This window comes from Gymnogyps californianus, chromosome 3 (genome assembly GCF_018139145.2).
Source record: "Gymnogyps californianus isolate 813 chromosome 3, ASM1813914v2, whole genome shotgun sequence".
Lineage (NCBI taxonomy): Eukaryota > Metazoa > Chordata > Aves > Accipitriformes > Cathartidae > Gymnogyps > Gymnogyps californianus.
Window position 1 is genome coordinate 38622974 of NC_059473.1, and position 23301 is coordinate 38646274.

The 23301-nt window shown below is 38.8% G+C and overlaps 2 protein-coding genes across 3 annotated transcripts in view; one reads left to right on the forward strand and one right to left on the reverse strand.

Moving 5' to 3' along the window:
- The first annotated feature begins 99 nt into the window (after positions 1–99).
- Positions 100–7221, forward strand: NDUFAF7 (NADH:ubiquinone oxidoreductase complex assembly factor 7). The gene is made up of 9 exons (XM_050895129.1): positions 100–269; positions 430–510; positions 1252–1362; positions 2367–2577; positions 3073–3131; positions 3874–3987; positions 4822–4965; positions 5309–5482; positions 5875–7221. The coding sequence occupies exons 1-9, from the start codon at positions 180–182 to the stop codon at positions 6082–6084; spliced, it is 1194 nt and encodes a 397-aa protein (XP_050751086.1). The 5' UTR covers positions 100–179; the 3' UTR covers positions 6085–7221.
- The window catches only part of PRKD3 (protein kinase D3), a 55729-nt gene continuing 39175 nt past the window's right edge, over positions 6748–23301 (reverse strand). For both annotated transcript variants that reach the window (XM_050895128.1, XM_050895127.1), the window contains exons 11-19: positions 21842–22118; positions 18937–18989; positions 18481–18553; positions 15018–15124; positions 14262–14423; positions 13687–13785; positions 11852–12119; positions 10851–10936; positions 6748–9983 (exon numbers count right to left, since the gene is read on the reverse strand). In XM_050895128.1, the coding sequence (XP_050751085.1) occupies positions 9810–9983; positions 10851–10936; positions 11852–12119; positions 13687–13785; positions 14262–14423; positions 15018–15124; positions 18481–18553; positions 18937–18989; positions 21842–22118 (1299 nt within the window). In that variant the 3' untranslated portion in view covers positions 6748–9809. The remainder of the gene's footprint in view (positions 9984–10850; positions 10937–11851; positions 12120–13686; positions 13786–14261; positions 14424–15017; positions 15125–18480; positions 18554–18936; positions 18990–21841; positions 22119–23301) is intronic.

The following is a 23301-nucleotide window of genomic DNA, read 5'->3' on the forward strand; positions in this document are numbered from 1 at the left end:
GGCTCCCCCGTCGCCATGGTAACCGCCGCCTTCCCTCCCCTCCCCGGAGCCGCGAGCCGCCCCGCTGAGCTCCCCCCTTCCCTCCTCTCCCCACAGCTCCGGCGGCGGCGGCGGCGGCGCGGCCCTCCTCGGGCACGGGGGGCGAGGCGGAGGCCGAAGGACCCAGCCGGGCCACCGCCATGCTGCGGCACCTGCTACTCAAGCTGCGGGCCACTGGGCCGGTGACGGTGGCCGAGTACATGCGGGAGGCGCTCACCAACCCCGGCCAGGTGCGGGCGGGGCCGGGCCGGGGGCTCCTCGCCGTCGCGGCCTGCGGGCCGGGGGTGCTGTGCCTGAGCCCCCGGAGCCCGTAGTGTCGCAGCCGGCCGGAAAGCGACCCCACCGTGGCGCTCACCGGGGCCCCGGCTCCTCTCCCCTCTCCCCCCGCAGGGTTACTATACGCGCCGTGGCGGCATTGGCGAAAGCGGGGATTTCATCACCTCACCTGAAATAAGTCAGGTATTTGGAGAGGTAACGCATAGTTCCTTGTGTCTTAAGTAACTTCTTTTCATTTTTTAGCTACACGGGGCCAGCTGTGATTTCTAAGCCTGTGTTCGGGTATGTTACCAATGTCAAAATATTTGAATAGCAATGATGAGCTTCAAGTTATTTCCCAAAAGAAAAATTGGGTTTGGAGGGGGAAGGGGTGTTTTGTTTTTCTGGAAGATCAGGGAGGCCTTTCCTGTGTTACAGTCTGGGACACTGTCTGTGCTTGGTAACGCTTATTTTCATACAGGACTTTTTTATAAGTAAAAAGAGTTACGGTAGTTTCCCAGTGTGAAAACTCTACTCAAAAATCATTTTCAGATTTTGTTCTGGTTCACTCTGGTTTGTGTATCATTTCTAGTAGTGAAGACTGGCTAAATGCTGTTCTGGATGACACTTTGGTAAATGCGTTGTCCTGAAGAACAGTTGTTCAGAGGCAGTTGGGCAGTGACCTGCATTTGAGCCTTAAGTTCTTGTTCCAGCTGGAAAAGAGTCCCACACATTTACTGATGGAGAGTTCCTTCTGCTGGGCTGACAGCAAACAGTGGCAATTTTAATACTTGAAGAGGGCGAAGTTATGTATTGTGATGATTTTTCATAACTTTAAAATACGGAGAGAGAATATTGCATAGTATCTTAGTTATTATCAGACAGAAGGCAGATACCACTTTCCTCAAGTTCTCAAGTACACTGTAACTCTTTCTTTGTGTTGTTTCTCACTGTCAGTTAATAGGAATATGGTATATTAGTGAATGGATAGCCACGGGCAAACCTAAAGCATTCCAGCTGGTGGAACTAGGCCCAGGGAGAGGCACTCTTATCGATGATATATTACGGGTAGGTGATAACTAATATTAATATTCTTTATTTCTGGCTGTATTCCATGGCTACTCTGAAATCTGAAGGAATGATGTTTTGCTGTTGGGGTTTAACCTTCCCTCATAACCAAATCATTTCAGTCAGGAGATTTGCAGCTTAGACTTTAATTAAAATACATGCATGTTTCTGAGACCAGGTCTCTCAGTTGAAAGCAGAACACAGGCCAGTGTGTGCACACTCCGCAGACACGCATGGAATCTTTCAAACACTACTTGATAGAAGGGGAGGGCAGGAATGTTCCATTACAAATTATTTCTGTATAGGAGAAAACTGAAAACCATTTAGGAGGGTGCTGCTGTGTGTAACTGGGAGGGAGGCCTCAGTGCAAGCAATAGGAGGAAGCGGGGGAGGATAATAATACCTGAGCGAAGTTGTGTCAGTTCCTTTGGGGATTTCAGGGGCTTCTTTCTTCTGAGTTAACCCTTTGTGTGCAATCATGCTTGCATGGCGGTCTATTAATTAAAATACTACTGATTCAAAAACAGATTGCTAATGGGATTTAGTACCTCAGAAGAAGTTTTATTTACATATGTTAATGAAAAAACTCTAATTAGCACAGTGAAATGTAGGATATTGAACACTGTTGTTTATGGTGTCTGGGAAAACTGAACTATTTTTCTCCTAATGCTAAACCCTCTGCAGGTCTTAGAGGAGCTACTCACTCTCAGGCTATTACTATTCTAAATGAGCATTTCATGTTGTTGTCCTTACAACTATATACTGTGTGCTGTATTTTGCCAACTTTATTAGAAGCGTAGCAGCTTTTATTAAAATTGATGAAGAAATTCCCAGTTCCTTCTGGAGGAGCAAAATGCAGTCTCTTTCACTGAGACCATTTTGTTAAAAGAAAGCCAACTAAATCTTTTATCTTGAATATAAATAATGAGATTAAAGGTTAATTCTTAAACCTTTAATGTATACAGCACATGAATGTGCCTAATAGAATTCATCTGCCTTTATAGGTCTTCAACCAGCTTGCCTCTTTACTTAGTAAATGTGACATCTCTATTCATCTGGTAGAAGTGAGTCCCAAACTCAGTGAGATCCAAGCGCTGATGCTGACAGGAGGGAAGGTGCAGTCAAACCCCGAGGACAAGTCTGCTTACATGAAAGGCATTAGCAAGACTGGAATTCCCATTTTCTGGTACAGAGACGTTCAAGATGTGCCGCCAGGTAAGGAGCTTGAACGTCTTGTTACAGGGATGGCGTCCTTCCTCCATTTGCAGCTTTTGATAATGGAGGACATCGCTGCTAGCCTTCATAATGGATAGAGAAGTAGTTAATATACATATTTGTTCTTACTTCTTGTACGAGTCTGAGGCAGGATCTTGACTCATTTTTGTAACTGCTACCTATTCTGACTACCTTCATTTTGGGATAGCTACCCAATTTCGTATATTCTGAATCTTTCTTTTCCTGGGAAACCATTTACTGGCTTTGCCTGAATCTCCTTTCAGGAGATACCAATCTAAAATTCATGGACTGGAAGCCAGAGCTAGCTGTAGCAATGCTGTCTTTGATGTATCCAAGCTGGAAGTAATGATAATTATTTCACAACCACATTAACTAGCTTAATTCATTAAAAATCATAAAACCATTTTAATTTTCAACTGGAAGCTGCTATGGAAGCATTAATAATTTAATGCATTCTTTTTTACGTTCCCACAGGTTATAGCTTTTACCTAGCACATGAGTTTTTTGATGCCCTGCCAATACATAAGTTTCAGGTATAGCAAGAAGATTATTGTAATTGTGACCGTCTACTTAAACACCTTTTCTCTTTGAAGAATAGAATTATGGTGCCAAACTAGACACATGCATTGTTTATGGTGATAAAATATGTCTAACTGAACTTAGACAAATAAGGCTTAATTCAACTGATAACTGTAAAATTAATAATTGTTCTTGAATGGAAAAACTTGTAGAAAGCTAAAGATTTCTTTTTGCTTAGATAAATCTCAAGTTTTTTCTTATTTCTTATGCTACATTAGTAAGTTTTTAATTTCAACATTATTTTATGTACCACTACTAACAAAGACAATGCTTTGAAGGGCTTTCATTTGAATGGTAATAAGAATAGCAAAATAAAGGCTAGTTAGGATTCAGAAGAAACTTTCAACTTCAATTTGATAGTTAGTTTATGAAAATCACTGGTAGAATAAAATACTATATTTTGATAAGTTAAACATTGCACTGTCAATAGAAGAGGCAGCATTTTTCTTAACAGCATCATTTGTTCCTTTTAAGTATAATTAAACCTATATTTGCTGACTCTGCAGATGAGTCTCTACCACGAGCTTTTTCCAAGGCAGTTTATGGAATTAAATAGGAATGAATAATTATTGTTAATAGCATATTATGTTCTTAAAACGTTTGTAAAAATGCTTGACACATTAGTTCAATCAAATAAACAAGATACTGTTGCACCTGTGAAGAGTGTAAAATAAGTACTTTGGGTTCATTAAACAGAGAACAGAGAAAGGCTGGCGTGAAGTGTTAGTTGATATAGATCCAGAAGTTCCTGACCAGCTGCGGTTTGTCCTGTCACCATCCGGTACCCCCGCGACAGAAAACTTTATTCAGGTAAGGTTATGCCTACCAGAGTTCGTTCTTACATCTTCACTGACTCTTTCAAGTACATTTACTGCTTCTCAGTTACTTTGGCAGCAAGAGGAGGGCTCTCAGTCTATAAATGAGTAAATACAGCTTACCATTTCCATTCTGCAAAACTTCCACAAGCATTTAACTTTGTGCGCTGTGAAAATACAGCACAACAAGAAACATGTACATCAAACTTTGCAAAATCAGAGCTTAAACAGACAAAATGCTTCAGAGAGCAAACTGAGGCAGCAAGTGATGGGGGGAGTTCTGCATTGCATGTGTCACATCACCATCTCAACAGCGGTCCTGCTTAAGCCAGGCTCTCAACATGCTGTGTACGTACTCAGTGCAGCTGGGTACTTCATGGACCTTTCATGGAAAGTGTCTATTTTTTTTTTTTCCTGAAGTTCACTGGATTCTTAAAGTTACAAAAAGTAGTTGAGATTAAAACCAACTACAAAGTTTCACACAGAAAGGCCTTTTTGAAGGGTGCACACAGCTAAAGAGCTATTTTCATTCTTTCAGTACCACAGTAATGCAGTTTCACCTGATGCAGGTTTTCCTACTTGTTAGAAAAATTTTCATTTTGGTTGACTAGAGGTTATAGAAGAGATGACTGAAATCCAGCACTCTGAAAACACTAATTGAAAATGACTGTTAGCAAAAACTAGCTCAAGCTCTAGGTAGCCTAGAATACACCCCCAGACCTCTGTGCCCCAGTGAAGTGACAACACTCCCAAGACGTCAAGTGTGAAGAACTCTTGCCCTGTACTTGTTTGCTAATACAGGTGTTTTGATCTCTGAACTCTGCACTAGCCTGAAGAAACGAGAGATCATGTGGAAGTGTGTCCTGAGGCTGGTGTCATCATTCAGAGGCTTGCCTGTCGTATAGAAAAGGATGGTGGGGCTGCACTGGTTGCTGATTATGGTCATGATGGAACCAAAACTGACACTTTCCGGGTAAGTCATTTACCCTGAAATAATAAACCAAAATACTCTGTTACTTTTATCTGTCACTTGGATCATTAGGTTCTTCTAAGAGAAAGGTCTTGGGTGGACATAATAGCAAAAACTGCATTATGCTGCAATCATAAAACTGAGTAACTGAGTTCTTATTTAATCAGTACCCATAAGGGTTTCTGTCAGACAGAAAGGATAATCTGAGCCCTTGCTCCATTTATCTCAAATTTTCAAAGCATAATTTGCTGTTCTCACCCCTCACATGCACAACTTAGTCTTTGCTAGCTCCAGCTACGGTAGCCAAGAGTACAGCAGAGTATAATCTTCCAATTTAATTTTTCAGGGTTTCCGGAATCACAAGCTTCACGACGTACTGAGAGCTCCAGGCACAGCAGACCTGACAGCAGATGTTGATTTCAGCTATCTTCGAAAGATGACACAGGGAAGAACAGCTGCATTAGGCCCCATAAAACAGCGGGAGTTTTTAAAAAACATGGGCATTGACCTCCGATTGCAGGTACGATAGCGTTCACAGGTACGTAAACTCTCCTAATCCACAAGCAACACTCTTAATCAGCAAGAGAGTTTTTATAAAAATCTGATTTTAAAAGAAAGTTGTTCAAAACAACATGTAGGTATGAGATCAAAGAGTTGCTTCTCCTAGACATAAGTTACTCTGGATCCCTCAAAACAAACTGATTGTATTATATTTAGAAGTATTTAATGCAAAACTTTGCTACATACATCAGTGTATGAGCTCCACCAGGGATCTCACCAGTTCTACTGAACATTATGGCACCGTTACATTAGTATAAGTGAAAAGGATGCAACAAGAGACTGCAGGTATGAGGGAATTTATAGGAAAGCAGGAAGGGCTATAACCTACGTTCTTTTTTTTTTTTTTTTTAGGTGCTCTTGCAGAATTCACGTGACACAGCAACTCATGAGCAGTTACTTCACAGCTATGATATGCTGATGAATCCCAAGAAGATGGGGGACTGTTTTAACTTTTTTGCCCTGCTGCCTCACCACAGACTTGTACATCCTGACAAACATAAGCCAGAATCAAAGTCTCCCTTACCGCCTGTTGCTGGATTTGGTGAACTCTTACTGAAGTAATTTCAAATACTATAGCAAAATGTCTGATAGTAGTAGCTTTCAATAGCAACTTATTAAATAAATAAAAAACCCAAAAGGAATAGAGCCCTGCATTTTATGGTTTCACATACTAAATGTTTTGCAATAATGTAATCAGCATATAGCTACATACACAATAAGGTAAGAACTAAATATTTTGATTTATCTTTGAACCAAAAGCACATGAAATGTCACATTACTTCTCCAGGCAATTGTCTCGCACCAATCTATGCTTCAGGGCCTAGCCACGTTTTGGTAGGGAGTGCTATTTCAGACTAAATCTAGTGCAGCACACTAAACCTGTTGACTGACCTACTCAGAATGGTATGTGTAGAAATCAAATGCTGCACATACAGAAACCAGTGTACAGAGAGCAGAGAATGAACAATGATGTTTCAGGGTACTCAGCTTTGGTACTTGCTTAAAACACAAGATGCCTTGACATTTTTGAAGGTATTTTTTATAAAGAGAATGGTGACAGGAACCATGCAAAAAGCATCACTAGTTCCAAAGCATCTGCTAACAATTCCCACAGCAGGGCGTATTTAATCACAAATCCACAAACAAGGAAGTATAAAGAACCATTTACTTCTAAGAACATTTGATAGGAGAGAGAATTCATGTAAATAAAAAGAACAAGTCTGATAAGCTTGAAAATAAAATTTATTTCCCTATCAGAGGCTATTTACAAACAATGGGATGTATAAAAATATAAAAGTACTTGACAGTGTCCTTTTGAGGCTATAAATTTTACATGAGCTTTTTTCTAGCATCATCATAGCACTATTTCTTGAATGAACGCGACTTAATTCATCTAGGGGTAACGATATTAAACACTGTAACCTACTGCTGTCAAAGTTTGCAGTAAAGGTAGAAAAAAAGGGAATAAAAAAACTCAGCTATCTTTTTACTACTCTGAAGAAAGTTTACTCTTAATGTATGTCTGATTTTTTTGGTTCCTCAACTATTAGCTGCTTGTGGCTTCTATTGTCTGGCCCCATAAGTCTGCATATATGGTCAGGCAATCTCCTCCAAAGGCCAACAGCATTTTTTTTTTAAATACAACTTGAAGAATAAATAGCTCATGTAATATTCTGGAGCAGAGCAGACTTCATGGGGAGAGACATCAGCCAGGCTGCCTACGTCATTGTTGTCCCCTTCTTCCTCTATTCCTGTTGTGCTTTTTCAAGTGACTGAGCTGGCTTTATTTCCTCTCTTAAAACAACACGAACAAACAAAAAAACCCACAGGAAAACCTGAAGTGACAGCTCAAGAATAAAATCTGAAGTTTAAAACCAGACTGTATCTACATTATTACAGCTAGGAGGCAAGACAGCAATGGCGTCACTGAAATTTGGTCACTTGAGCAGTGAAAGTTGAAAAAAAAGCACTGCTTCCCTTGCCAAGCCTGGGCAAACACCACACTACCAGCTTCATAGGTGATTGTTCGTTCTGGTTCCAAACACGAAAAATAGCGCCTCTCTGAAGAATCAGTCCTGAAACCCTGCCCTAACAGGATGGCAAGGTTATGGGAAAAATTCTGCCCCTTCTGAATTCCTTTGCACTGCCTTGACAGCGTAGAAGGGGGAGGATGACCCCCAGCGTCGGAGTGGCAGGGACTGCCATCAGGCAAGTCCCCTGCACAAACCTGAGAAAAACGTGTGCTAGGAGAGAGGACGCGTGGTGGTTGGAAGGGCTGAAACGCTCTGCCCACTGCTGGCTGGAGGAAACTGCCACACAGAGTGCACCAACGTTTTGTGCAAAGTTTGGTATATCCTAAGAGGGAAGCCGGAGTTCAGCCTTCACCCGCTTGGACACCTACAAAATGCAGTGGCAGTTAGATTAAGGGCAATAGGAAAAGAAAAGGTGGGTTAAAGACCCAAACCTACCTGTGGGTACATACTTCTGCAACTGCCACTGACTTTACTGCCAGGTCACTGTCATTGCAAGCAGCTGCCAGCCCTGAAATAACCTTGTAAAATTTTATGTATATCTAACAACTTAGAAAAAGTCTGCTCACCTGCTTCCTTACCTGAATAACAACAGTAGAAAAAAAATACTTATCTACACACATACACACACAAAAAAGAAGATCGTTGTAGGAGAGAGAGGAGCTACCCCAAAGCCTCTCACTGACTTTGCAGTTCAAGCCTGTATCAATACTTTAACGAGTATTTTAAACCAAGCTCCAGTTAAGCAGCTTGGCACATCAGGGATATGTACAGCCATCCAGCACCTTCCAGCAGCACAATGCTGTTATCCCACACAAAGGGAAAGATTTCACCTTTTCCATTTTTTAAAATAGGACCAAAAAACCCTCTTCCATTTGCACTTAGCATTCATGGCCTCAAACTTCTTTGAAATACCATGAACTTTAACTGTTACTCTGTCCTCTGAGGGAATCATTTCCAGAGAACACTGCTGCTTCCTCTCTATTGTGCCACAAGTCCAGTAAGTGGATGGGAATCCATCAGCTGAGGCATCTGCATAAAAACCTGAATTAGGAGTTGGTTTCAGACTCTTCATTCAGCTCAAACAAGAACGCTGAGCACAGTAAAGAGGACGGGAAGGGCTGCAGGTTAAGGTCAGACGGCAAAGCCCTTTCTCCTACAATCCAGCTGCCCTGGCAGAAGCAACAGGTGGTTTGATATCCACTGTTACTCCTAGGTTTTGAGCAGAGTTAAGATACAAGCTAGCAGGCTACAATCTATTCCTGATGTAAGTCCAGGGAACCTTAAAACAAATTAGAAAAATATTAGAAAAATTTAAAAATCTAATTACTCAAAACAACAGAAGAAAGCTGCATGTATTTTTCCCTATTCTTCCACATCCTTCTGCTAGAAGCTGTTTTTCCAGAGTGAAAGGATATGCTACATCAAGTCTTGTGTGCTCTCTGTGCATTACTTGTGTAGTTTTAAGGCAAAATGCCTTTGGTGTGTATCAATGACGTGTGCCAGCCTTGCACAGCAACACACTGTTGTGGTTTATTGCTCTGTTTTAACAGACAAAATAAAGGACTAGCATAGCTTTGATTGTCATCTCTTTAGATTGTCAGCCAGTATTTCAAGAGGAATGTAAGAAGTTGTGGGGTTTTCTTTTTTTGGGGTATCTGGAAAAAGTTCAATTAGGGCAAAGATACACATACTTAACTGTCTTAACAGCAGCAAATTATTCCTTCATCTATGAAGCTGTATTCAACCTAAACCACGTTTTGCTATTAGCCAAGGTATTCGGCACCAATTTCTTTTTACAGTCTCTTTTCACCATGCACAGTTTAGGAAACGGGAGATGTATCTAAGTAACAGAAAACAGTCCTCTATGGCCTAGTAAATAGGGATTAGAAAACCATTACAAAATTCTTATTGTATAGGCTATGGGGAAAAAAAAAACCACGAAACCTTGAGAAACACACAAACCATTCAATCTGTACACATTACACCTCAGTAATGGCTTTGTAGCCACACAGCTCGGTGAAACGTTACCCAATGGGGCTTATCCCACTGTCCAGTAACTACTCATAGTTTAAGTCACGATGGAGAAAAGCTTGTCAGACGACAGTCTATTCCCACGTCAATACAGGATCCTCTGGGGCTTTGTACACTGAACTACGTGCACAGCATTCAGAAAGAGCAACAGTTGTTCCAAAACTTATCTTCAGTTTCCGACTGGAGTATCCTTCTTTGCTGCAGTTTAGCACAACGAATAAATCAAGGGTCTTCTTCCATGTCATCTGGATTAGGAGCCATAATAAAATGCTGGGGGTACTCAAGGTTGTGTTCATAAGCATGTTCTTTCCAGCGTGCATCATCACTCTCATGGGTAATGTAACGCTCTCCAATGCGTGTTTCAAATTCTCTGAGGTCAAGCCAAGTCTGATAATCCTAAGGAGTAAAAGAGATTTAAGGAAGCAGTTTAAGAAACCGCAGCACTACATTCTCACAGATAAATTCTGCAGTTTGTCTCTACTTTTAGTATAAATAGCCACAATATATAATCAACAAAAAAAACCCCACACTCCCCCCAAAATACCCCAACAGAGTGTCCACAAAGAACAGTTCAAAATTAAACAGGCTAGTATCTAAGGTTGTAATACTGTAAATCATGAAAACTTTTTGTAACAAGACAGCTACATTAGCTGTATTATAAAATTAATTGTATATATACACATACATGAAATTATACTCGTTCCAATATTGTTTGTACTCAGAATTAATTGGATTTTCTCCTTAACGTCTTTTAAGTTATTTGTGTGCATGGATATGTGCATATAGTATTGTGAAACCATTGTGAAAGGAACCCACATCAAAGCAGCGGATAAATTCCATTCCAAACAATTCTGTTCTAAAACAACTACAAGTTATAGCACACACCAGCTTGCGTGTCTGCTTCAGCACTGAACAAACAATGTTTGTCTCTATACTGATTTCAGTGGGGTTCCATGCACTCATCACTGCCCGCATTCAGGAGAGGTGCCAGAAGAGTAAAACTCTATGTTGGTGTCAGACAGAAAGTAGTGGGCGGGAGAGACGGTAAGACAAAATTTTCCTTGAGGAAAGAAGCCATTAACAGAGGGATAAAATCCTGGAGCACATACAATGTAAAGCTAAAAACAGAAATGATCAAGCCTCCACAAATGCTTGTTAACGAACTTTGATAGCAGTTTTAATAAGCCTCTGAAGGATTTAATAAAAAAAAAAAAATCATTATTCACGCATTATAAACATAGTGAAAAAGGCAGATGGGTTTACCTGTAACCATGGGTGACTAAGGGATTTGTCAACACTGAAACGTTTTCTCATCTTCACTTGAAGCAAATTGTTTATTAAATCAATGGCTGACAAAGAAGAACAGAACAAAAATTATATTGTTTAAATACTAATCACCTCTATCATCATTCACATGCTGCAGTGAAAGTAATTTTTTTATCTGTGTGTGTGCATATCCTACTGAACTCTTTTAAACTTAATCAAGCTCTTGAATTTTATATTCAGCTTTGCTTATGTTAAATGAGGCTACAAAACAAGTATGGGGCAAACTTCCCCCCCACTTTGATGGAAACACTAAAAGCTTTACTGTATTACTCATTAATCTTTTTCCCTACTGATTTTAGTGATTTTCAGAAGTGCCTAAATAACTTGAGCATAATCCTGTATTCCAAAATTATGTAGGTACTTCCACTATTGTATACTTTTGTATATGTCCTTCCACATCTACCTGTGTGTTAATCATACATACATTATTAATTACAAAGCTGGCATTGGAGAACTCTAGAGACCAACCTTGTAAACTTCTAGATTGTTCAGACCTGACATTTAGATCCAAGTTTGGTTTCACTTGCTGATGTACAAAACTAAAATTCCAGATTCAACTTTGAACTGTTTCTGTAATTATAGTTTAGATAAAGTATGTTTTGAAATCAGCGTGCAGCAAATACTCACACATGATTTAACTTTTCATTGGGAATTCTGGGAAGTTTCAGGTTATTCACCCCACTCCTCATGCATGCAATTAATTTTTCTTGCTAAATCTATTGGCTCCTCCTGCCCTGAAAATTATCTAAAACATTATATTTGACAATTTATCTTTCACAAATATATGCCAGCTCGTATTTATCCATTTTAGCATAGTCTACTAAACTCAAACTATCAATAATTCTCACACTCCTATCTGAATGAACCTTGAGGTTTAAGCATTTGAATGCATTATCTACACACAAAGACATTCTAACAGAGAAAATTCATTTCTTTACCTTCACTAGAAATTTCTTTCCAAGGATTTGGTGGGTACATAAATGCTGCATTTTGAATCTGATCATTTATATCCTCATCTTCATTAAATGGGAATGTACCACTAAGGCTCACGTAGACAATAACTCCTACTGACCACATGTCTAGAGAGCGGTTGTAACCTTTACTCCTGAGCACTTCAGGGGCAAGATAAGCAGGTGTCCCCACCACAGAGCGCCTGAAAGATTTTTCACCAATGATACGTGCAAAGCCAAAATCACACAGCTTCACCTGCAAAAGAAATACATTTTAAACTGAGAAATCCCTGCTTGATCTCCAAAGCATGCTGCTGCCCAAGACCAGAGTGGTACTTGATACCCCTTCTGCCATCATTTAAACATTGTATGCACTAAAACAGAGACAAAACGTTACGTAAGCCAGTCAGTTAAGGTTTTAGGTTGCTGTTTTTGCAGACTGTGGATCAACCATGCTTCAGAGCAAGACCTGAACTGGCCTTGCACAGACTCAGGTCTGAGGCAGTCTGTGTAGTACATGGCCACAAGTGTGCAAATAAGGACAAAACCTTGATTCCAAACTCAGCTCATTTTCAGAGGCAAATCTGCACCCTCACAAGGCACAGAACCAAAATTTAAAAAGCACATGAATCCCACCCAGATCACATTCCTCTTAATCATATTCCTGAAGCTGGAGGCTTCAGCTACACAGAAATCAAACCATGAGTTTTAGCTAGAACTCCGACCCAGCCAGCTCTGCACAGAACAGTCCAATAATCATCCAAGTAAAAAGCATCAACAGCTGGTGCCTGCACTGATGCTCAAATCTTCATGGTTCTGGGATGGTTCCTTAACTTGAACACAGCAGGCAGATAAACACTTGAACACAGATAAACTTGAACACAGCAGGCACAGGTACAGATAAAAGGATCCAAATCAAGTCCAACACTAACCCCAAGTTAATAAGTCCTCCTCAGGGTATAAGAAAGAGCAATGCAATAGAGGCATACAAGTGACTCTCCAAACGTCCACTCCACTTTGCATTAATGTCACAGGACTGGAAGCAATACCCTGATTCTGCCTAGCAGCTTTTAATTTTTTTATATCCTCCACAAAATCCATACTATCCAAGGTATCTAAGGTGATAGTTGACTGGGATAAGTGTTGACAGTACCTAAATACTAATATCACTGAATAACATTTCTCCTACAGAAATTAGCTATTTAGTTTATATTACAATGTAATATCACACATACTGATGATGAAGGTCCCTGAGCAAGACCAGTGACAAATGAGCCAGTCCCTTTTCACAACAGCTTATAAGCAACACAGACAAGAGCGAGCAAGAGAAGGAGATGCACAACAGGGAAGAAATTGTTTCCCAGGGTGAAACAGCACTGGAACAGAAATGAGGACTGGTGTTGAAGCTTCTAGTCCTGTGCCTTTTCCACTGGAATATTCTCACTAATCCAGAATACCAATTTCCATGTACTCTTCAGAAGCATAAAAACACATGCAGTCTACACAGCCTTTTGCTAAGTGCTGGCAGTAGTTGTACTTCTCAGGATCCTTGGAAGAAAGAATGCTGCTGCACAGCATTGTTGTGAGACATGATCCACGTCTGAGGGGAAAGAAACTGAAACAGACTATTGAGCATAAAGCTAGGCTAAAAGTTGGAAGGAAAAAAAAAAAGACAACAATAATACCTGTAGTTCAAGTAATTCTAGACTAAGTCGGTTGAACAATCCCACAAGAGGTCACTTTTTAAGCTGCAATGCCTATATTTCTTTAAAAAAAAGAACAATGAAAAGTGATGAAAGAAGTATTTTTTAATCTTCACTCACTTGAGGGAATGGCTCTGCTGATGCTAGTAGTACATTTTCTGGTTTTAAATCACAGTGCACAATATTCTTGAAGTGTAAATTCCTCAAAGCAACAAGTATCTACAAAAAGGAAAGCAAATTTTCAGAACTAGTCAAGCAGATCAGAAGTGTCAAAAGCCACACACACTAACCAATACAGTAATTTGTATCAACATAGTCTTCAAGAATTAACCTGTATGTACTGTGCAAGTACTATTTTTTCCAGCCTATCAAGACTTTGAATTGATGGGTTTTATTTTCCTCTTTTTTTTTTCTTTCCCCCCTCCTCCCTCTCTGTCTTTTTGAATGCTTACTGTTTTGACATGCATCTTTGGATGTCCATAATGTTATGTCTTGGGAAAGAAGGGCAAAAAATTTAACATAATTAACATTCAAAATTCTTTCCATGTTTATTCAACTTTCATTCAATGTGCAGCCCTCTGTGCTGTCTCTTTTAAATAACAATACAGAACACCCCTTCTCCAAACTCCATTCTCACATAATTACAAAAGACAGATCTAGTCTTTCCTCTCAAAGTAGAGAGACTGAATGCCAACCTGAGTGACCATGAACTTAGTTATTCGTTCTGGAAGCCGACTTTTCTCACTGGAAAGAATCATCTCTAGCATATCCCCATGCAGCTTTTCCATCACAACAAAGACCCGTTCCGGGGTTTCAAACATACATTCCAGGTTCACAATCCCAGGGTGGTGCAAATTCTAAAATAAAGTAGTATAGGTACATCACTAAAATAAAACAGTATGAAATATCCTGAATTACACAGAAATGTTGTACCACAAATCAAAAAGCACTTAAGCGGAGAGTTAGAGATGAAAAAACAAAATGTCCAAGGCAAGAAACTAGCTTGAAACAAACGTCAACCCATGAAATGTGCCAATTATCACTACTAAGACATTTATTTTAACACAAATTATCTGTAATGATTAATTTTACAGTTGATACACTCAGTAGCTTGAGTACAGAACATACAAGAATAACACTCATAAATTGAGGAGCCAGTAGTGGAAGACAGTAAAAAATAATACAGTTTCCTGCTACCTGAGGGAGACAACATGGAGCCAAAGTACATGTCTCCAGTGGATCCCCTATAGGGGGTAGATACCACCCCCAAATTATCAACTCTACCAAATACTCAGGAATACCTGCTCTTCTAAGATTCCCTCTTACAAAAAGACTCAGAAATCACGTATGTAGATTTAGAAATCAATTCAGAGCACGTACACATATTACAAAATCTCATTAATGGCTTATTTGAGACCGAACTCCAATGTGATCCAAAAATACTTTTGTACCTGGAGAATGGCTACTTCATTACGAAGCTGACTTTCCTGTTTAGTTGGAAACCTCATCTTGTCAATGACTTTGATAGCCACATCTCTTCCAGTCTTCCTATGTTTTCCTAAACAGAAAGTCAATGTCAGCCATCAAGAGGTAGAAGCAACTCATAGCTATAAAACATTACAGCAGAAATTCCTTGTTGGGGAAACAAGTATATTCTGTACAAGTGTACAATATTACTATATTTATATTTAAAATTGCAACTGGTATATGAGTAACAAGAAGTGATCAGCCTCAACAGGAGTGTTGTAAATATCAACTAGTTACTAGTCTGCTGTCAGGTATGCACATTGACATTAGATGTATTAGGTGAAGTTTTTGCTTGTGCAAGGGACTTGCACATGAGCAAGTAATACCTACTCCAACAGAATATTGCCTCTCTCCTGTAAAAAAACCAATGAAACCATTCAAGACCAATGTGAAGAAAGATCTGTAAGTCTTCTCCAGTGGTTTGATACTTTCATGGGCTCCACATGCACAGGAAATGATATACCTAATAACTCTACAGGAATGTGAGAGTAACTAAGTGCCACGAAGAACAACACGTTAACACCCAGGGGCAGTCTGTTGTGATCAAAAAGCTCTAAAAGGTTGTGGTGAGAAAAAAAATGTGCCGATAGCACCAAGTACTGTTCCTTTCTGCAATCTGCATCAGCTACATGAGAAGCATTCTGCAATATACAGATAGAATGTTTCAAGGGCTAAGTGAGTAGCTGTAATGCCTACCCAGCTTCTCCACAACTGAACTGACTTCTATCACATTCACATCAGAGAGGTTAATGGGATCACACACTGCAAGACCTTGATAATCTAAGACATTTAATACTAAACTAATATAGAACAGTAAGTCCGCACCAAAGAAAAAAAGGTCGTTATCTGCTCAGTGAAGGGTTTGGAAGCCATTTTAGGAAAAGGGACAACACACACAGCTACAGTGCAAGAGGCACAGAGGACTCTACTGGCACTGCTACGGGGAGCCCAGCTACGCCTTGCTAACCACCCAGCCAGGCCTCACCTGCTGCTCTGCAGTCAGTACTGGTGGCCAGGGCTTAGGCAGGGCATAGGAATTGCTCCAAAGGCTGCTGCGCCAAGCAACTAATGCACCTGCCTTAAACATCATCATGAATAAAGGGTCAAAACCAGGCTTATCTCCACCGGACAAAGTAAGGCAGTTAATGGAGACATCACTCAAGGTCCAAAAGGGTTTACAAGGTTACCAAACAGAACTAACAATTGGAGAGCAAAAAATAAATTTTAAAAAGGTTACATTAGTCCTAAGGAAAGTATACGCTGTATAATGGACTGTCACAGGCAACAGCATAAAGCCAGAAGTCTGGAAAGAGAGATGTGGGGAGTTTTGTCATTTTGTCTGTAACAAATCAGCAATTTTTAGGCAAAATATTAGAAATCACAGCACCCAGCTATAATTTAAATAAAACCTTAGATTCAGGGAAAATTACTCTGGCTTCACTAGACATCAAATTATATTGAAATGTAGCAGAAATACCATCAATTATGAACTCGATGCAAAACCCAGAAGACAAATGCTAAGTTGCAAGAGAACGTAAAGCAAAACCACCAAACTAACAAAACACTTAACTACAGAAGCTAGATTAGAGCTAAAAATAGAACATGACGAAAGATTAACAGAAAAGCAACTTGAAAATTCCTTTTCCTAAGTAAAACACAACCAACCGGGTTTCAGTGCAAGTTTTACATCAGTAAGAAACTGTCAAGAATTTTTTTTTTCCTGTCTCCATTTTTCAGACCCTTCAAAACTAACTAAAATAGGAAAAGCAGAGGGACACTGTTGTCACTGAAAGAAACAGGGGTTGGATATCAATATCCTATAATTTCTTGATTTACAATTTGTAAAAGTTTGTTGAGAATAGATGACATCAAAAAAAAACCCCACAAAAACCAATAAACCAACAAAACCCACAACAATGGAAGCAACTTAATTTTACCTTTATTTGTTTAAATAAAAGGTGGGTTTGTTACCATTATTTCAGTAAGCCTACACAAGTGGGGAGAAGCCAATATTAGAAGTTACCAGATCTAGTCTCCCCACCAGCAACAATTAAGCTGTGTGCAGAGCCAGCAAAAGAATATTCTTTTATATTCTCTTTTCTTGCTCTTTCAGCTTGTGATTTTATCTTAAGAAACTGAGTATGCATATCCTATATATTTTAAGGCAACATTAAGTGAAAAAATTTAATATAATAAAAGCCTTTTATGAGCATTTATTATGTTTATAAGCATTTATAAGCATTGAATCATGCAAAATGCCAAGCTGAGATTTATCTAAAAGGCAATTTAGGAAAGTATATATAGAAATAAAATCAAAACATTAAAATACTGTCTGCATTTGTGCATGTTCTATTCATAAGAGAGGGAACACACTTTGATTCACATTATGCTTTAAGAAATGCAGAGGGGAAATAAAAGACCTCTCTGAAGAGTGATGTAAAACCAGACCATCAAACTACATTTCCATCAAGCAGTTCAGAAGTAATAGAGAAAAATATTTAACTACACAACTGGCATACAGAAAAATCATAGCCACAATACTTCCTGACTAGAAAGACAACATGACAGAAGCAGGAAGTTACCGCTTTTAAAACATTAGTTATCACTTTTTCTTTCTTTCCAGATTTATGGTCTGTGGTTTTCTCAACACTGGAGATAATACATGGGATTAAAAAAAAGAAACAAAAGAGAGAGAAACAGAGTTCATATGATGCATTTCTAGTATTTCTTCTTTTTGTGATTACATACTATAAACAAGTTATATGTTGCAATAGAAGTTTTTAAAAACTAGAAGTGATAAAACTACAACTGAAACCTAAAACTGAGACTTCTCAACAAAGAATTCCTCTCTCTACTTTATCCTGCTGACAGAAATTTGTAGCAAAACTGTTTGCATAAAATATGTCAATAATATGTTTGCATAAATACTGTCAAACCATAAACTAAAATATGTATTTTTCTAATTGCTTTTGGCCACATCTCTCAGGTATCATTAAAAACAGGTATAACTGACAGCCTCCTTAAATACATGACTTCTAATACTGTATAATACAGACAACAGTGTTAGAATTTGCAATCAAAAAACCCCAAATCATTAACCAAGGCCAAATTCAGACTAGAGATTGCTTTGTATTTAACTGTGGACAAAATGCAATGCATATTCTAAACCGATTTTTATGCCAACGCAAAACTCTAAATGCAAAAATGAACTGTAAGAAATACTGTACATAAAACTGCAGAGACAAAGTAATCCAAACAAACTTTTTACAAGATAAACTTCACCTAGACATTCTAGATACAGCTAAGTAAATATGAAATGGCTAATTTTATCAAGCAGACAGACATTCTACCTTAATAAATGCATAACAGAATATAATGTAAATTTACCTCCATATACAATACCAAACTGACCAGAACCCAGCACTTCATCAGCAAATATCTGGTACACAGAGCTGATATCCTAATGCATGAAAAAAAGAAATCACAAATATCAGGAGTAATCAAAATGTTCACGAGCATATTAGTTAGTACGGGCTAAGCTGTATTTACATTTGACATTAATCAAACTCTGTAAAGGTTGCCATCATTACCCTGAATGGAGTGGAAAAACACAACAAACTTTTCCTGAAGAGGATCCACTTCACTGCACTGTAAGCAAGGACATACATTCATACAAACTAACAGCTGTGCCAGGTAAGTAGATTACTTCCTATATATAACACAGACTTCTTTAGCTATAATACCCTGGTGTTGCTTTCTCATCCAGACACTGGATGTTACTACCAATTACTTTGTAATACCCAGGTAAATAAACACCATTGTTATACAATGCACATTACTCACCACATTCTCCTGGACCTGGCAATTTGAAACAGAGATGCTTAGAGATAACTCTTCTGCAATAAAGAAGATATAATTGAGTAAGTAAATAGGAAGGTCAGACTTTTTCTAGTAAAATGGGAAAAAAAACCAAAACAAAAATCTTTTACTGACTTCTAACCCAGTCATGGTGAAACAATTTTTATTGATGTTCTGCAGAAGCATCATACCCTGGAACTCAGATTTCACAGATTGATTAGATAAACAACCCCGGGAGTTTTGCTGGGATTATTTGTCTATTTTTGTCATATTGCTGATTACAAAAATAGTAGAACAGTACAAGCGTATACATAATGGAGAGCTGGAGAACCAAAAGCAATAGTAATGCAGCAGTTGTATCGTAGTTCATTAAACTACTAAGAATTTCTGGTAGTAATACAGAAAAATACAGGAAAGAGGACCAGGTAGATTCCTTACAGTCAAATGAATGTGGTTACTAATTTTCTGTGGCATCAAGATACACAGAATTAATGCATAAGAAAAGGAAACAAATCAAGCAAAGCAAGTAACAGAAGATCTGATAATTAAAAAAGCAATAAAACCCATAATATAAACGATCTTTGTTTCATGGATAAACTACAGAAGCATATCAATCTTTGGAATATAAGAGCACATCTAGGAAATGTAATTTGCAAGAAAAAGCACCAGATAAAGATACAGAATTTTTTAGCCTGCAGCAGATGTTGACACAAAGTTTTCATTACAGGAATAACATTATGATGCACGGACAAGAAGAGATATGTCAAGGAAGGCAGAAAACACCCTCTTCCTTTGACTTCCAAGACAGACATGAAGCGTCTCAGACATATGGACACCTATCATTTCTTATGTTAACTTCCAAAAAAAACCCAAACAGTAGAACAAATTCACCTACAAGGTGGATAGAAGATATACTATAGATTTACTAGCACTTTGAAAAGAGCCTTTATCACCCTAAGAAGAGCCTTGAGCTTTAAAAACACTATTTCAGAGAACAAAGAAAATGCCTGTATCTGATTTTTGCCACCTGTGCTTTATCTCAAAGAAGGAATTTACAGACTTAAGATAGCAACAAACACTAGTTTGCAAAGACACTCTGAATACTGCATCTGACATATGAACTGGAATTACAGCCTTGCATATGTCTACTGATTATTGACTATAGTCAAGTCTGTATTGGAATAACAAGAACACAAGGAAAAACAAGAAAGGCGGCAGACAAAAAATTTACTAAGGTCAACACAAACTGCAGCAAGGTTCAAACAAGGTAACTAGAAAGTGAAGATATAGTTTTTGAAACTGTTCAAAGAGAACACACTGAACCCTTCTCCACAGATGGCTACAGAATACAAAATATTTGGTAGGTAGAGATCGAGTTACTCCTTCCAAATAAATCCATTTTTCTAGTGTCTGAAATGCATAAGAATAAGGGCTGAAAAATTGTCACTTCTGAAGCAATCAGTAATGCCAGGACTCAATATATAATCTATACCAGGTAACAGCTTACTAATCTTCTCTTTCTCATTTCAGCTCAGAAACATCCCACAAAGAAACATCCCACCCCAAGCACCAGGTACGAGGTCAGAAAGGACTCTTTCCCATGGGTGAGACTGGAAGAGCATCCTCATTTCTAGCTACTTTCTGGCCAGAATGTCATATAAATTGATCAGCTAGTGTCTTGTGGACGTTTTGACACTACAAATTTCCTGCTGCTGCAAGTATTTCAAGCACTAGCAATGTCTCCCTCCTCTTTTGGTCTTTTCATTTAAAAGAACATATCTGAGGCTTTTGGGGCTTTGTTTTTTTAACTAGAAGTCTAATTTTCTTAAAGGCTCTTGAGATACATTTCATGGCTCACAGTGTGTAGGGAGGAGAGGGATGAACAGACATTTTGTGAGCTTTTTAGAGTTTAAAAACCAACTTGAGTTGTCTAAGAATATGCAAACACCACTCCACAATTCATGGTAGTTTCTTATACTCCTACAATCCTAAACATGCTAAAATACTTCCTCTCTGTATCTACCCCTGCAGCTCTATTCCCTACCACTGTCAGGTTTTTATATAAAAATGTTATTGTTTATATCTGAAAAAATATTGATTTTGGAAAAAGCAACTGTCTTTGCAAGTCTCAGCAACAGTAAGCCTGAGGTTCTAGAAAACAAAGAGAGCTTTGGTATGTATCTATTTGCAACTAAGACTTTCATATCGGAAGTGGCATTTTACGTATGTATAAGGCCAGTTATGAGGTACCATCTTACAGGTATGTTTCTTCACTGTAGTTAAATACAGATACCAGTACCAGCATTTCATAGTTTACCATTTCAGACCATAGTTGCATTTTCAGAAAGTGCCTTTACCTCAGACTAGCATTTACGTGTTCTTAACTGTTGCTGATGCAGAGTAGCCAGATATCAGAGACAGAGAAACTAATCTCAGAATCTCCTGCAAAAGAAAATTTCACTAAAAGAAGATTAAGGAGTAGCTGGAAGATGAAAGTAAACTAAAGAATGAAAGCATAAATCTCAGTACAGAATGTGAATGAATGTCATTGCAAGGAACAAGGAGATGTCTGAAGAGAAAGAACACAATATATAGTTTAGTGGAGCCTTGATAATGAATATGAGCCTATGCCTGCAATAAAGCACTGCAATATGCATTCATATTGTAAATCTGATTCTTAACTACTACCTCCTGCTACAACAGATTAAAGGATTTGCCCACCCTCCACAAACCTGAGTGTCACTTTTTAGAGACTTGTGGAAAATTATGGACCCAATTCAGCAGAGAATAGACAGACAATACTTCACTTTAAATAAGCTCTTTTCTGAAAGGAATCTCTACCATTAACAGCTTCAGAATATGAACAACAGTGCCTTGTCTGCCTGCTTACTGTGATCTTTTCCTTGTCCTGCAGCAGTGCAAACGCTAGCTTGAGGAGTGACTGGCATCAAAGCCTGACGAATGGCTTTCTCCCAGCCCTGAGCTACGTCAAGTCCAACTCCGGTGGCAGCAAGAACAGGACTGTGATGACTGCTGCCATTGTTTTCGCCAACAAAGTACACCATCGTGTCAGTGATGATCTCAAAACAGTATGGGTTGCTGCCCTGCACCACGTTTGAAAAATCTCGAGGCTGAGTCACCTGGAGAATTTCTGAAAGTGGAATCTCCTGAAGAAAAATATTAAAGATTAAAAAAATGAAAACGCACATAATATTTTAATATACTGATACTCAAAACTTAAAGCGTTTGCAAAGAAATCAAAGCAAATATATCAAAATACCAAAACCAAAATACCAAGCTTCACAACTACCGTCAAACTGTGCATGACCATTGCCCACCCACAGTCTTCTGAATTCCTCTATACAAGCCTTAGAGAGACTTCCAGCCCCACCACACTTCTCTCTATACAACTACTATTTTCTACTCAGACAAACTGGATTTATATTCAGCATGAGACATGCATACAAATGATGCACAAACATAAAATGACCATTTTCCCCCTGTAGTTTATACAGCTTAGCTAGAGAAGAACATGACAGGGAAAAAAGTGAAACAAGACAACATTAAAAGGAGGATGTGGTTATATAAGGTAGTCAATACGCACTGCTTCACATATCTGAATTGTTTTGGGTAAAGATTCTCTTTCATACAGACACTAACAATTTCTACTGACTCCTCTACCTTGTCAGTTTGAGATCATGGTACAAGCAGTACTAGAGAACAGATCTGAAGGAAGAAATGGTTGCAAGTTCACACTAGCTGGAGGAGGACATTCCACATACATGGGAAGGTGTACAGGTGCACATCACTTGCAAGAGTAGTGAACAAGCAGGTGAACACCGGGCTGGCATTAGGGGGATAAGAGACAGTAGCTAATTAAGATGAAGAGCAAATAAATGTAAAGGCAAAAACCATGAATGATTCTAACAGCAAAGACAAATAACCTGAGATTTAAGCAGTTAAAAAAAGGGGTGCAAAGGGGCAAGTCAAAGGACTAAAAAAGGGGTGCAAAGGGGCAAGTCAAAGGACTGAAAGTAGCGACATAACGGACCAACAAGCAAGGAACATATTTTACCAGCTGTGTTTTGAATGCACAGGGCAATACAAGTATCAGAGAGGTCTGAGAAGAAGAGACTGCATTGGTCAAGATAGGGATGAAAAGGATCTGGGCAAGTTTAGCTGGGTGTACAGAGAAAAGGCTTGATCTTAGAGATGTTATAAAGGAAGAAGCTGCAAGATTTGGACCCCCACCTGAAGGTATAAGACAAGAAAGGGAAAAATCCTGTTTATACATTCGAACACATATTCTGAATATTCCACCACTGAACACATTACTATATTAACAATATA